The sequence below is a fragment of the Oncorhynchus nerka genome, linkage group LG27 (assembly GCF_034236695.1).
Source record: "Oncorhynchus nerka isolate Pitt River linkage group LG27, Oner_Uvic_2.0, whole genome shotgun sequence".
Classification (NCBI taxonomy): domain Eukaryota; kingdom Metazoa; phylum Chordata; class Actinopteri; order Salmoniformes; family Salmonidae; genus Oncorhynchus; species Oncorhynchus nerka.
The window spans coordinates 9,635,969-9,650,852 of record NC_088422.1 but is presented as its reverse complement, the minus strand read 5'-3'; the positions used below and the strand labels follow the sequence as shown (position 1 = coordinate 9,650,852).

The window sequence follows — 14,884 nt, the reverse complement described above, 5'->3', positions numbered from 1 at the left end:
TGTGATATTGTACCCCCTAGCCCCGCCCCCAGCCCCGCCCCCAGCCCCGCCCCTAGCTCGATTGTCCATTGTTTGTAATCTATGTATGCTTGTGTTCCCTCATGTGCTTTATGTATTGACAACATTTTTTTTTAAATACAAATAATAATAAATCATTTAAAACAATTTAAAAATCTGACCTGCCTAGTTAAATAAAGGTTTAATGAAAAAATACAGCAGTCATTCTCTTTTTTTTCAGATGTAGTTAAAATTATGTACTTTGCAAAGCTACAAAAAATATAGATTTTATGCCACATGCATAGCGTTTTACGGCAGACTTTTATTTTAACGGCAAAACCATAAAACCGAGACGGTAATGATGCTGTCGTTATGCTGATAAGAAACAGATACACAAAAAGCAGCGGCAGCAACAAAGGAAGTGTTCCACCTTTCCAGTAGATCGACTGGAAACATGTCCCGCAAGGCGTCAATTCCGCAGATTCATCCCACTACAAGTGCTTTTCATTACTAATTTTAAAAGAGAAAGCTACTGCCTATTGTGAAATAGCACATACAGATTAAGACCGTGATATGGAAAAGGAAAGTAGCGCAAAAGGAAATAACTAGCTAATAGCTTTCCCAAGTAGCTAGTGTAATATATTGTAAAAGTGTGGGGCGCGGTCTTTTATTTTGAAAAACCATGGCAAACATCTTCGTCTGGCATACCAAACAAAGGGTCTGTCTGTTGAACCTCTTAACTACTTAAAGTGTCACTTATTTTCTTTATATGATCGGAATATAACCACGGAAATTATAAATTTAAAAAAGTGTCTCGAGAGGTTTTTCAGCTGTTGCACTTTGTATGGGTAGATGTATAGCCTATGACTATGTAGCCCAGCGAATTTGTAAGGAAGCAAGCTACTAACTAGACAGCTAGGTATTTATTGGCAAGAACCTTCTATTTAAAGCTAATTAAATGTCTATATTATACACATTTTTGTTAAATGGTGTATGTGTACTAGCTAGGTTAATATTAGACTGTTTTAGGAAGTATGATGATGACTACGCATCTTCGATAGTTATCATGGATTATCTGAGACATAATCAGTTGCCTAGGTCTAGTATTATCAAAGCTATAACTAACATGATAATAATCGATACTATACATTCAATTAGATTTCATTGTTTCTGCAAGGAATGGGCCTATTGATAAATGACAAGTGTGTGTGCCGTAGGCCATAGGTTTTCAAACTCTGGTACTGCTGGGGGATCTGCACATTTTTATTTTCTAGGGAAAAAATGTAAATATCCCTAGCTGCAACAGAATACCTCCGTGGTTACTATTTTTATGTTTCTTTGTGCAATAATGAAGGAAGTTAAAGGTAGTTTCACGAGGCAATGCTAACTGTAGCTGTTTCTGGGTCACCCCACTCTGGGGAAGAAGATTAAAAATGGCTTCATTCCCAAAATCTCGAACTATCCCTTTGATATGAATGAAAGTATTACTTTACTGTCAACTATAATTCACCAGATGACAGGACAATACCTGCTTTTCCTGGGAATTCACAGACAATAATGCAAGACGATACTTTTTTCATGATTGTGTTTTAATGGTCATAAATGTCATTCCAGAAACAGAAGGGAAGAAATATAAACGGTTTGTCAGCAGGAAGGAACCTCAGTTTTAGAATGGTGGTGGTCCAGAGTCCATGTGGAATTAAATGTACGGCCTAACGTGTGGGTTGTGTTTACTACCTGGATATGTTAACAAATTGGGAAGGTTTGATGGTTCATCTATCACACTGGTCAGTTGCATTCAGCAGCTGATGCTTGTAATCAGGAAAAAAAAGGGAGATTTTCTTTACTTGTCTTCCTCATGGGTAAACATTTTCACTGAGTCAACATTCTCTCAAAATCAATGCACTATTTACTTGAATATTAAACGGTATATTCAATGTCAATCATTCTGTAATGCCAACATGTGACTTTAATAATAGTAGAGAAGCTCAATGGTTTGCAATAAATGGGGATGGTGAGATGTATTTTTCTATAAAAGGCTCACAGCACTATCTGAATGTATAATCAATATCCCTCTTAGTCTGCATTAAAAGGACAAACATGACAAGCAAAACCATTTAAAGGCTTTACAACCATTAGTAAAATGGCCATTCATTTTGTAACAATTATTTTCACAACTTGTCTCAAGAATACTCCATGGTAATCAAAAACCACATTTCTTTCACTGCAATGTTTTCAAACCCCATCATAATATTGTCACTTTGTGAAATACCTTGATCTTTGAAAACTCTCAGTTAATATCACTGGCCAGCTCTTCACATAACATGAACCCTTTCTCATCCATCTCCTCATATCGAGACGATCAATACCATCCACTTCAGTCTTTTCATGCCTCTGATCAAAACCTTTTTATTTCTGTACTGAAATCTACATTCATATTTTAATTTGGTTGAGTAGGCTTTCTTTCTCCTTATAGTGTACTAACATGATACTGTCAAAATGATGTCTATTCAAAATGGCAGACTTACAATCAAGTATCCTCTTATCGGCTGCATTTACACAGGCAGCCCAATTCTGATCTTTATCCACTAATTGGTCTTTTGACCAATCAGATCGGCTCTTTTGCAAATAATTGGACAAAATATCTGAATTGGATTGACTGTGTAAACACAGCCATAGTGTTACTGGAATCACACAAAAATAAGGTTTCAATAGGTGGGGAATGAACAGAGTCAACGATCCCAGTCATGGGATGGGTGGCAGGTAGCCTAGCAGTTAAGAGAGTTGGGCCAGTAACTGGAAAGTTGCTGGTTTGAATCCCACAGACGAATAAGTGAGAGAAAAAAACTGGTCGGGCCAGTAACTGGAAAGTTGCTGGTTTGAATCCCAGAGACTGTCGATGTGCCCTAGAGCAACCCTAACCCTAAGTTAGGCAACCCTAACCCTAAGTGCTCATGTAAATTTGCTCTGGATAAGAGCTAAATAACTCAAATGTAGAAATAGGGAGGGGGGAAAAAAACAAAGTTACACAGAAGGAAGCAAGACTAAAACAGAAGCTACATATTCCCAACAAAGACCATATAAAAACACATTCACGTTAAGACGCTTCGGAATGATTTCAGCTCGGCAAAACAACTGTCATGAGACCACCTAGAAATGCCCATTCCCTCCATCGCATTCAAGACATTCAATTCATATATTATTTTTTATTTATTAAGTTCTGCAATTAAATGTCATGGATACTTATGATACCCCACAACGATAAGAAAATAGGTGTTTTAAATTGGTCCATGAGGTAAAATGTAAAAAAAAAAAAAAAGCTTCAGGTCATTTTAAAGTAATGAGAAAAACAACAGCTATGGAACACAAAATGGAGGGTTGCAATGAAAACTCCCTGTAAACCATTTGTGTAATAAGTGGAATAAACACAAGACCATTGGAAAAGAAAGGCATGATGATCTACTGGTAGAGAGAGCGAGATGGTGAGCTACCATCCTTAAACAACACACACCTCTGTGTGTTTCGGCATCTCACTATCTACTACCGAAAGAACCACATCATTGAGAAAATATTTACACTTAAGTGAGGACTATCATTGACAGAGAAAACAAAAAAGACCAAACATATTGCACAATTCCACATGGCAAAAAGCAACCAGATGAAATCTCTATATTCTCTATTTGTCTCCTATGTTGCCGTGGGGGGGGGGCAGTTATGAGCAAGCGTAATTTTTTTTGCCATCCGCAGAGCAAGGCGCTTACGGTAGAGGGCTTGTGGTGGAAGGAGGAGTCTGTTAGTGGGAGAATGGTTCTGTCAAGAAGCAACAACAGCATGAACTCTTGGTCTCTCGGAAAGAAAGAACGCTGCAGAAAGGTCTGTCCAAGGAGTGTAAAGGAATAGAGCCGTGTCCACAGCAACAAAGTCTACGGGGTCCAGTGGCCATACAGTCCCCACATTTCCGAATGGATGGAGCCTGGTTGGTGACCATCTGGTCTTCTCAGTGATTGTCTCTGTCGTCATATCCATCCCTCCCATCTTCCACGCTTTTGAACCACTAGTCTTCCACCCATGCCACCCTTTGCATGTGGTGGCAGTGTTTTTTTAAATGGGCGATGATGTTGAACTGCAGATGAGAAATAAAGTAAGGTGCCTTTTTCTCAACTGCAGGAGAGTTGGCAGACCTCTCTAAGGTGTGTGTGTGGGGGGGGAGGGGCGCAACCCTGAAGGACCCAATATGGGCCCCATCCAGTAAGTCTTAGAAGAGGGCTTTGCTGCCTTGGTTCTCAAACTCGGACCAGGCGTCGTTGAGCTCCATGAAGATCAGTGTAGCGTAATCTTCGTAGGGCTTTCCGGCGGCCTGCAAGGAATGAGTTTCAAGTGTGGTTAGCGTTCACAGATCAAGAACTGGACATTGCTTTCAAGCCCACAATACTAAACTTTAATCCCAGCCATTCATCGACAGCAATCAGCCTTCAGCAGTACACAACGAGCATGCATTCGCCACAGGGTGAGTTTTTTAAATTTAAATTTTACCTTTATTTTACTAGGCAAGTCAGTTAAGAACAAATTCTTATTTTCAATGACGGCCTAGGAACAGTGGGTTAACTGCCTGTTCAGGGGCAGAACGACAGATTTTGTAACTTGTCAGCTCGGGGGTTTGAACTTGCAACCTTTCGGTTACTAGTCCAATGCTCTAACCACTAGGCTACCCTGCCGCAATTGTGAGGCAATTGTGACTAACCGATAGATCTATTTAATTGTGTGCAAAAAAAACAAAAACGAATCACATTGACGTTACCTTATCAGGGTGCACCACCAGCGCAGCTTTCCTGTAGTACCTCTTAACCTGGTCTGGAGTGACTAGGTCTGCAATGTTTACGGGCTTCCAGCGCGTCTCACCCTCCCACAGGACTGTATGAAGCGTGGAGAGGAGGGCCCGGATGTTCCGCTCCTTCCCCTCAATCCAATCCAGGATCTTGGTTGGAACAAGGATCACAAACCAGAATCCCTCAGAACAGGTTCAAAGATTTTTTTTAAATCGACTAGAAATATACACGCATAGAATTAACTCTCTCTCTCGGTGTAGAGATACATACACCATGGGACAGTTTCCCAGACGAACACTGAGCCTATTCCTGGGGTGTATTCATTAGTGCACTCTGTAGCAAAGCACTTTGAAATTGAAAACTTGTCCTGGCCAAGGCAATCTGTGTCCAAGAAGGAGGCACTTCTGTATATTTGGGAGGGGGCATGCTGGTGCTACCTGCAGTTTGAGGGGGTCCATGTTCCTTGAGAGCTCCTGTTTCCTCATCTCTGCGATGGTCCTGGGTCCACTCTTGTCTGATAGCTTGGAGGCAAAACCTTGAGTGGAGAGCAGGTCTTCAAAGTCGTCCTCTTTGACTTTGGGTTTTGGACCTGGAACATATAGTCAAAGAGCAAAGATCCTCAATTAGAAGGGGAAAGAAAGAACGGAGACCGGGTTTTCTACACAGAGGCTGTCACTAATTAGACATGCTCAGATAGTGAGGTGATTGGTTGTCTCACCAAATCCTGGGCCCCTGACGCCTCTCTCCTCTCGGCCCCCGATCACACTGAAGTTAAGGTTGTAGTTGGGTTTGGCTGGCTGGGGCGCAGGCTTGGGTGGCTGGGCTTTGGGGGCAGCAGCACTGGGGGCCATCCAGGGCTTGCTTTGGCCAGCGGAGGGCCGGCCAGACTGCTGCCACGACTGCCCAGCAGTCTTGGTGGAGGCCCCACTCTTCGGGTTGAAGCCTGGGCCTGAAAAACTGCCACTGGAGGAACCTGGAAATAAAAGACTTCTATACATGAGATGATAACTCATTTACAGACCATGGATAGTAAAGCCCACTGTCTAAGTGTAACATGGTACCAGGAGTCACTGGGGTCTGTTTTACCTGGCAGCGTAGGACCCAGTTTTCCCAAGTCTGCAAACGGGTCAAAGCTCTGAGACTTTGCTTTGGAGAAGGAAGACACTCCGGGAGCTGGAATTCCAAGAGGGGAAAAAAAAAAACTCAGTTCATATCTGCTAGAGTTGTTATGGTGTTAAATTCTAGATTTAACAGCCCCAGTACCTACGACCTACCTGGGAAGGCTGGCTTATGGGAGGCGGCGGCGGCCATGCTCCCACTCGATGCCCAGCTGTCCCACCCTCCAAGCAGGTCTGGTTGGCTGGCAGACGAAGTCATCTTAGGGGGATTGTTGGTCAGCTTGTCTGTCGAGGGAGAACATTGAATGAATGGAAGTGAACATCGGAGTTGTAGTTATTTTCTTATAGATATTACTGGTGTCTTACTGAGGTTGAAAAGGCTGGAGTTGGAGGTGGGCGGGGGGTTAGTGTTGGTGTCGGAGCTCAGCAGGTCCCCAAACAGGTCGGGTCCGGTCTGATTGGATGAAGATCCCATCCCGAACAGGTCAAACAGGTCATTTATTGCTGTGGGACAAAAATAGCCAGAAATGTGTGTCAGAGGGGATCGACTGCATGAAAACGACACAAATAGTCATGTGTTACCACTTCTACTGACACCAAGGCAGAAAGTGTACACATAGATAAGACGCTTACGTTTGGGGGTGGCCGAGTCTGGCGGTGCAGCGGGGTTACTGAAGAAGAGGTCCTCTTGGGCACCTCCGTCCCCAATCAGGTTGTTGGAGCTGCCCTGCTGAGCGTTGCTGCTGGGCGTGGGGGCAAACAGGTCGTTGAGAAGGTCACTGTTACTAGACGAGGCCTTCATGCCGCCTGCTGCCGTGGAGGGTTGTGGGGGGGCAGTGGAGCTGAGGTCGGAGGTGAGACCCAGCAGGTCAGCAGTGTCGCTGGGCCCCGGGGACTCCTGGGGTGTGGCGGCAGCCTGGAACTCAGCGTTGAACAGGGACTCGCTAGGCTCCCTGGAAAGGGGTTCGCCGGCCAGGCCGGAGTTGGACTCCTCGTCCACGGAGGCGTCACTGAGCTCGTCCTGGTCGTCAATGGTGCCTCCCAGGCTGTCCGAAGCGTCCGCTCCATGTCCACTCCCATCTATGTGACAGAGACTCGTCAACAAAGGCTTAGGGCAGGAGAATTATAATCTAGACCCGGAACCTTCCACTGCTGATTGTCATTCTCCTCATATCAAGGAGTGATTTAGACATGGGAGACCAGGTGGTCACAAATAATTATCAGGTAGAACAGAAAACCAGCAGTACTCCAGACCCAGATTTGACCCCTGGTTTAGGGCAATTGCAGCTTTCAAGTATTTTCAATACAATCAACCAGCTAACATGCAGTTGGCCCTTTGCAAAGGAAATCAAAAATAACTATTTTTAGCAATAGTTTATGCACTAGGAAGTGTGCTCGTCGACAGGAGACATACCATCCCAATCCAGAGTCTGGAAGAAGTTGTTGGCGTTGGTATCGGTGCTCTGGTGAGATTCTGCCTCCATGGTGGAGCTATCAGGAGTCTGTTCCAACGGAGGCGACGCGGTGTCGGAGAAAGAACCGGAGAAAGAGCCCGGTTGTCGGGGAAGCTCTGGTTTGCCTATGGGAGAGAGAGGGAAGGAGTGGGACAGAACATGACTTAGGGAAGGAGTGGGACAGAACATGACTTAGGGAAGGAGTGGGACAGAACATGACTTAGGGAAGGAGTGGGACAGAACATGACTTAGGTACCTCGAGGGCCACATCGGGACTTCGAAAATTCAACAGAGAGCTACACAGATTCATTTTTTTGGGGGGGGACTGACAAGACAGCCGTGAAACCCACCAAACTCAAGACAGCCGTGAAACCCACCAAACTCAAGACAGCCGTGAAACCCACCAAACTCAAGACAGCCGTGAAACCCACCAAACTCAAGACAGCCGTGAAACCCACCAAACTCAAGACAGCCGTGAAACCCACCAAACTCAAGACAGCCGTGAAACCCACCAAACTCAAGACAGCCGTGAAACCCACCAAACTCAAGACAGCCGTGAAACCCACCAAACTCAAGACAGCCGTGAAACCCACCAAACTCAAGACAGCCGTGAAACCCACCAAACTTGGTGAGGATCTCCTGCTGCTCGTCTCGGCTGGAGAAAAGGATCTTTGGGTTGAGGCCCTTTGTGGCAAAGTTGTCCCAGGGTGGAGTCTTGTTGCTCGGCCTGTCGCAGGGGTCCACCTCCATATCCAGGTGGACCTGGAAGAGGTCCGGGTACTTCTCCTGGATGTCAGTGGCGTCCAGGTCATACCTGTCGGAGGAAGACCGACGACGACCAGTTATCTCGTCAATGTAACAAATGCGACAGCCAGCTCAGGTTGGAGGTAGTTAGCTGCGTTCACCTGCAACCTTTCTACAGTAGTGTGAACTCATACACTCCACCCCCCCCCTTTCATCAATTTAAAACAAATGGACAGGTGTGAGCAACATGGTGGAAACCCTCCTCCAGTCATGCTTGCACCAATGCATGAGGGGGAGTGAAGGAGTGCACACTGCTGGAGAAGGGCAGAGAACTCAGGCAGCGTTTGTAGATAAGTCAATTAAGAGGTCAAGTCAATTAAGAGGTCAAGTCAATTAAGAGGTCAAGTCAATTAAGAGGTCAAGTCAATTAAGAGGTCAAGTCAATTGATTTAAAAAAAAGTGTCCTGGGCTATCGTCACACACACATGCACCTGCCTGGACTGAGGAGAGTGGCTTAGATTCTATGGACGGTGGTACCTACTTTGCAAACTTGACCGTGGTGGCGTTCTGGGGCACAAACCCTGTGTGAAACTGAATCTGGAACATCTTCATGGAAGCCATCTAGTCAACACACACACAGCAAGACACCCACGTGACTTCATAGTAGCAGAGAAACACCCCTTTGGTCGGGTTCCAGGCTTGACTACACAGCACACACGCGTGTCAGATCTCACAACACCTGGACAGGTGTTTATAACATATCAGCTAACTGCGTCGTATGATAAAGCAATCTGATGCTTGATGGCGCAGTCCAGGATGTGGCACACCGTTGTTCGATACAATGCGACGTCTGTAATGGTAGTCAGCCTGGAACGCAACGGTTTATCCCTGGATCAACTCAAGTACAACAGCCCTCATTGGATAAGTTTGTTTCAATACATTATAAAAAAAAATGTTTAAGTCTGATTAGGGCTGATCATTTAACTATGATGTATGGATGCATGTCCTTAGGACTGTCACTGAATTTAGCCGAATTGCAAACAGACTTCACCGAATGCAAACTAACTCTGGGGGTCCGTCCCTGACTGCTGTGGCCCCTACCTTGGCCTGAAGGCGGCCCCCCAGGGTTGAGCGGGCATGGAAGATGACCACCAGCACATCCCCCTGCACCGTCACGTTCAAGGGGATCTCAGCCCGTCCGTCCTCCAGCTTAAAGTCCCTGCAGAGAGAAGGGGGGCGAGAGAGAGAGAGAAATGTCTATAACACACTATGGAGCCTGGGTCAAAAGTAGTGCACTAAATTGGGAATAGGGTGTCATTTGGGACCAAATAAAATTAAGTCCTGCATCATGTGACCTACTTCATCTTGTCGTACTCCCCGGAAGTGGTGGCCACGCGCTCGTCTCCCACGTAAACCTCGCAGAAGGGCCGGCAGCCACTCTTCTGCTTGTTGAAGAGAGGCACAGGCGTCATGGTGATGGAGCGGATGAGGATGGGTCTGCTATGCGGGGTGATGGGCTCGTCAGCCATCATGTCACACATGTACTCCATGTACCTGCAGCGAGGGCCAATCAACAGCAGCGTGTCAACAGGAGCCAATCAAACAATCCTTCACCAGCCCGACGACCAATCAAAAAGGGTGCACTCGTCTGCACTGAACATCTCAACACATTTGAACCCTGAACTGGGCGTCACAGAATCTCTGCCCGATTCAAGTTCACAGTAAATAAAACAAAAAATAGCCTTGTTTGAGTCAGAACGGCCCATAGGGCAGGAGACAATATTCAAATCAAATCAAATGTATTTATAAAGCCCTTCGTACATCAGCTGATATCTCAAAGTGCTGTACAGAAACCCAGCCTAAAACCCCAAACAGCAAGCAATGCAGGTGTAGAAGCACGATATTCTGTAAAGCATCCACATACCTAGGTTCAGTTTGCTCCTAGCAGAACTGGGCTAGGTTCAGTTTGCTCCTAGCAGAACTGGGCTAGGTTCAGTTTGCTCCTAACAAAACTGGGCTAGGTTCAGTTTGCTCCTAGCAGAACTGGGCTAGGTTCAGTTTGCTCCTAGCAGAACTGGGCTAGGTTCAGTTTGCTCCTAGCAGAACTGGGCTAGGTTCAGTTTGCTCCTAGCAGAACTGGGCTAGGTTCAGTTTGCTCCTAACAGAACTGGGCTAGGTTCAGTTTGCTCCTAACAGAACTGGGCTAGGTTCAGTTTGCTCCTAACAGACTGGGCTAGGTTCAGTTTGCTCCTAGCAGAACTGGGCTAGGTTCAGTTTGCTCCTAGCAGAACTGGGCTAGGTTCAGTTTGCTCCTAGCAGAACTGGGCTAGGTTCAGTTTGCTCCTAGCAGAACTGGGCTAGGTTCAGTTTGCTCCTAGCAGAACTGGGCTAGGTTCAGTTTGCTCCTAGCAGAACTGGGCTAGGTTCAGTTTGCTCCTAACAGAACTGGGCTAGGTTCAGTTTGCTCCTAACAGAACTGGGCTAGGTTCAGTTTGCTCCAAGCAGAACTGGGCTAGGTTCAGTTTGCTCCTAGCAGAACTGGGCTAGGTTCAGTTTGCTCCTAGCAGAACTGGGCTAGGTTCAGTTTGCTCCTAGCAGAACTGGGCTAGGTTCAGTTTGCTCCTAACAGAACTGGGCTAGGTTCAGTTTGCTCCTAACAGAACTGGGCTAGGTGAAGTGAAAGTCTTGTGTTTACACCACTGCTACTCTCTGTTTATTATTTATGCATAGACACTTTCATAACTCTACCTACATGTACATATTACCTCAATGACCTCGACTAACCGGTGCCCCCGCATTGGTACCCCCTGTATAGTCTCGCTATTGTTATTTTACTGCTGCTCTTTAATGACTTGTTCCTTTTATTTCTTATTCTTTTTTTTTTAACTACATAGTTGGTTAAGGGCTTGTAAGTAAGTATTTCACTAAGGTCTATAGACCTGTTGTATTCGGCGCATGTGACGAATACAATTTGATTTGTCTCTCATACTCCCTTAAAGAGCTATGCTTAGAAAACAAGAAAGAAGCGGTAATATTACTGTTGTTTGTCTCTCTTGAGCCACCGTAGCAACATAGCCAAAATTCACTTCCTCAAAATAGTCTGAAATCATAAATTCAAGATTTTAATTTGTCACATGCGCCAAATACAACAGGTGTAGACTGTTTTGTCAGTAAATGCTTACTGACAAAACCTTAACCAACAATACTTTAAGAAGTTAAGAAGAAAAGTTACAAATAGAAAATTAAAGTAACAAATAATTAAAGAGCAGCAGTAAAATAACAATAGAGAGGTTATATACAGGGGGTACCGGTACAGAGTTGATGTGTGGGGGAAACCGGTTAGTCGAGGTAATTGAGGTAATATGTACATGTAGCTAGAGTTAAAGTGATTATGCATAAATAATAAACAGATAGTAGCAGCAGCATAAAATAGGGTCTTGTTTTAGTTTTTTTTTAACCTTTATTTAACTAGGCAAGTCAGTTAAGAACAAATTCTTATTTTCAATGACGGCCTAGGAACAGTGGGTTAACTGCCTTGTTCAAGTGCAGAACGACAGATTGGTACCTTGTCAGCTTGGGGATCTGATCTTGCAACCTACAGGAGACCCCCAACCCTGTCCACTACAGGAGACCCCCAACCCTGTCCACTACAGGAGACCCCCAACCCTGTCCACTACAGGAGACCCCCAACCCTGTCCACTACAGGAGACCCCCAACCCTGTCCAGTCCACTACAGGAGACCCCCTGTCCAGTCCACTACAGGAGACCCCCTGTCCAGTCCACTACAGGAGACCCCCTGTCCTGTCCACTACAGGAGACCCCCTGTCCTGTCCACTACAGGAGACCCCCAACCCTGTCCACTACAGGAGACCCCCAACCCTGTCCACTACAGGAGACCCCCAACCCTGTCCACTACAGGAGACCCCAACCCTGTCCACTACAGGAGACCCCCAACCCTGTCCTGTCCACTACAGGAGACCCCCAACCCTGTCCTGTCCACTACAGGAGACCCCCAACCCTGTCCTGTCCACTACAGGAGACCCCCAACCCTGTCCTGTCCACTACAGGAGACCCCCAACCCTGTCCACTACAGGAGACCCCCAACCCTGTCCACTACAGGAGACCCCCAACCCTGTCCACTACAGGAGACCCCAACCCTGTCCACTACAGTCACTACAGGAGACCCCCAACCCTGTCCACTACAGTCACTACAGGAGACCCCCAACCCTGTCCACTACAGGAGATCCCCAACCCTGTCCATGACAGTCACTACAGGAGCCTCTGAACATGGAAGTCAGACGAACGCTAGCAGACGTGTAGGGTGAATTTTCCTCACTAGTGGATATGGGAAGGGAAAGGAGGATACCTGGTCAGTTGGATATGGGAAGGGAAAGGGGGATACCTGGTCAGTTGGATATGGGAAGGGAAAGGGGGATACCTGGTCAGTTGGATATGGGAAGGGAAAGGGGGATACCTGGTCAGTTGGATATGGGAAGGGAAAGGGGGATACCTGGTCAGTTGGATATGGGAAGGGAAAGGGGGATGCCTGGTCAGTTGGATATGGGAAGGGAAAGGGGGATACCTGGTCAGTTGGATATGGGAAGGGAAAGGGGGATACCTGGTCAGTTGGATATGGGAAGGGAAAGGGGGATACCTGGTCAGTTGGATATGGGAAGGGAAAGGGGGATACCTGGTCAGTTGGATATGGGAAGGGAAAGGGGGATACCTGGTCAGTTGGATAAGAGAAGGGAAAGGGGGATACCTGGTCAGTTGGATATGGGAAGGGAAAGGGGGATACCTGGTCAGCTGAACAACTGAATGCAGTCAACTGAAATGTGTCTTCCTCATTTAACCCAACCCCTCTGAATCAGAGAGGTGCGGGGGGGCTGCCTTAATCAACGTCCACATCATCGGCACCTGGCGAGCAGTTGTTTTTGGGGCTTAACTGCCTTGCTCAAGGGAAGAACGGCAGATTCTTCCACCTTGCCGGCGCGGGGATTCGAACCAGCAACCTTTCGGTTACTGGCCCAAAGCTCTTAACCACTGGGACACCTACCTGTGGGATAAGGTTAGGATTGGGGAGGGGAAGCTGATCCTAGATCTGTACCCAGGAGAAAATGTACTTCAGGCTGGATGACTTGACCAGGAGCACCTACCTCTTGTGGGAAGGGGAGATCCCCGGGGGACAGCGCTTCATACTGAACATGTATACGGCCGCCTCAGCCGTGGTGAAGAGGCGGCAGAAACACAGGAAGGAGCACACCGCCACGGCCGAGGCCGCCCGCCCGTCCTACAAGCACACAAGACAAGAGGGGTCATGGGTCAACATGGGAGACTAAGAATACAAGTTCTCGGGTTGGTCAGCATTTCAGACAGACTACCAATTAGGGGAGGAAAAAGTGACTTAAAAAAGGTATATAAATGCCACCAAGTTATGGTGGGTACTTTGTGTGTCCCGGTGCAGTGCGAGTGAGTGTATGTGGTGTAGGGGTGGCTGTGGTGTAGGGGTGGCTGTGGTGTAGGGGTGGCTGTGGTGTAGGGGTGGCTGTGGTGTATGTGGTGGCTGTGGTGTATGTGGTGGCTGTGGTGGCTGTGGTGTAGGGGTGTATGGGGTGTAGGGGTGGCTGTGGTGTAGGGGTGTATGTGGTGGCTGTGGTGTAGGGGTGTAGGGGTGTATGGGGTGGCTGTGGTGTATGTGGTGGCTGTGGTGGCTGTGGTGTAGGGGTGTATGGGGTGTAGGGGTGGCTGTGGTGTATGGGGTGGCTGTGGTGTATGGGGTGTATGGGGTGTAGGGGTGGCTGTGGTGTATGGGGTGGCTGTGGTGTATGGGGTGGCTGTGGTGTATGGGGTGGCTGTGGTGTATGGGGTGGCTGTGGTGTATGGGGTGGCTGTGGTGTATGGGGTGGCTGTGGTGTATGGGGTGTGTATGGGGTGGTGTATGTGGTGGCTGTGGTGTATGGGGTGTATGGGGTGTAGGGGTGGCTGTGGTGTATGGGGTGTAGGGGTGGCTGTGGTGTATGTGGTGGCTGTGGTGTATGGGGTGTAGGGTGTGGTGTATGTGGTGGCTGTGGTGTATGTGGTGGCTGTGGTGTATGTGGTGTATGTGGTGTATGCTGTGGTGTATGTGGTGGCTGTGGTGTATGTGGTGGCTGTGGTGTATGTGGTGGCTGTGGTGTATGTGGTGGCTGTGGTGTATGTGGTGGCTGTGGTGTAGGGGTGTATGTGGTGGCTGTGGTGTATGTGGTGGCTGTGGTGTATGTGGTGGCTGTGGTGTATGTGGTGGCTGTGGTGTATGTGGTGGCTGTGGTGTATGTGGTGGCTGTGGTGTATGGGGTGTAGGGGTGGCTGTAGTGGCTGTGGTGTATGGGGTGTAGGGGTGGCTGTGGTGTATGGGGTGGCTGTGGTGTAGGGGTGTATGGGGTGTAGGGGTGGCTGTGGTGTATGGGGTGGCTGTGGTGTATGTGTGGCTGTGGTGTATGTGGTGGCTGTGGTGTATGTGGGCTGGCTGTGGTGTATGTGGTGTATGTATGGTGGCTGTGGTGTAGGGGTGTATGTGGTGTAGGGGTGGTGTATGTATGGGGTGGCTGTGGTGTAGGGGTGTATGGGGTGTAGGGGTGGCTGTGGTGTATGGGGGTGGTGGTGGCTGTGGTGTATGTGGTGGCTGTGGTGTAGGGGTGTATGGGGTGTAGGGGTGGCTGTGGTGTATGGGGTGGCTGTGGTGTATGTGGTGGCTGTGGTGTATGTG

General features: G+C 47.5%; 1 protein-coding gene across 2 annotated transcripts in view; it reads right to left on the bottom strand.

The window, feature by feature from the left end:
• Nucleotides 1-1,567: 1,567 nt before the first annotated feature.
• The window catches only part of gak (cyclin G associated kinase), a 52,051-nt gene continuing 38,734 nt past the window's right edge, over nucleotides 1,568-14,884 (bottom strand). Inside the window, exons 15-28 of one of the 2 annotated variants that reach the window (XM_065011375.1) lie at nucleotides 13,296-13,429; nucleotides 9,499-9,693; nucleotides 9,241-9,358; nucleotides 8,681-8,760; nucleotides 7,989-8,209; nucleotides 7,356-7,520; nucleotides 6,575-7,021; nucleotides 6,308-6,445; nucleotides 6,098-6,226; nucleotides 5,910-5,996; nucleotides 5,542-5,796; nucleotides 5,261-5,412; nucleotides 4,796-4,972; nucleotides 1,568-4,354 (exon numbers count right to left, since the gene is read on the bottom strand). In XM_065011375.1, the coding sequence (XP_064867447.1) occupies nucleotides 4,253-4,354; nucleotides 4,796-4,972; nucleotides 5,261-5,412; nucleotides 5,542-5,796; nucleotides 5,910-5,996; nucleotides 6,098-6,226; nucleotides 6,308-6,445; nucleotides 6,575-7,021; nucleotides 7,356-7,520; nucleotides 7,989-8,209; nucleotides 8,681-8,760; nucleotides 9,241-9,358; nucleotides 9,499-9,693; nucleotides 13,296-13,429 (2,400 nt within the window). In that variant the 3' untranslated portion in view covers nucleotides 1,568-4,252. The remainder of the gene's footprint in view (nucleotides 4,355-4,795; nucleotides 4,973-5,260; nucleotides 5,413-5,541; nucleotides 5,797-5,909; nucleotides 5,997-6,097; nucleotides 6,227-6,307; nucleotides 6,446-6,574; nucleotides 7,022-7,355; nucleotides 7,521-7,988; nucleotides 8,210-8,680; nucleotides 8,761-9,240; nucleotides 9,359-9,498; nucleotides 9,694-13,295; nucleotides 13,430-14,884) is intronic. The other variant, XM_029637098.2, reaches the window with a different exon arrangement.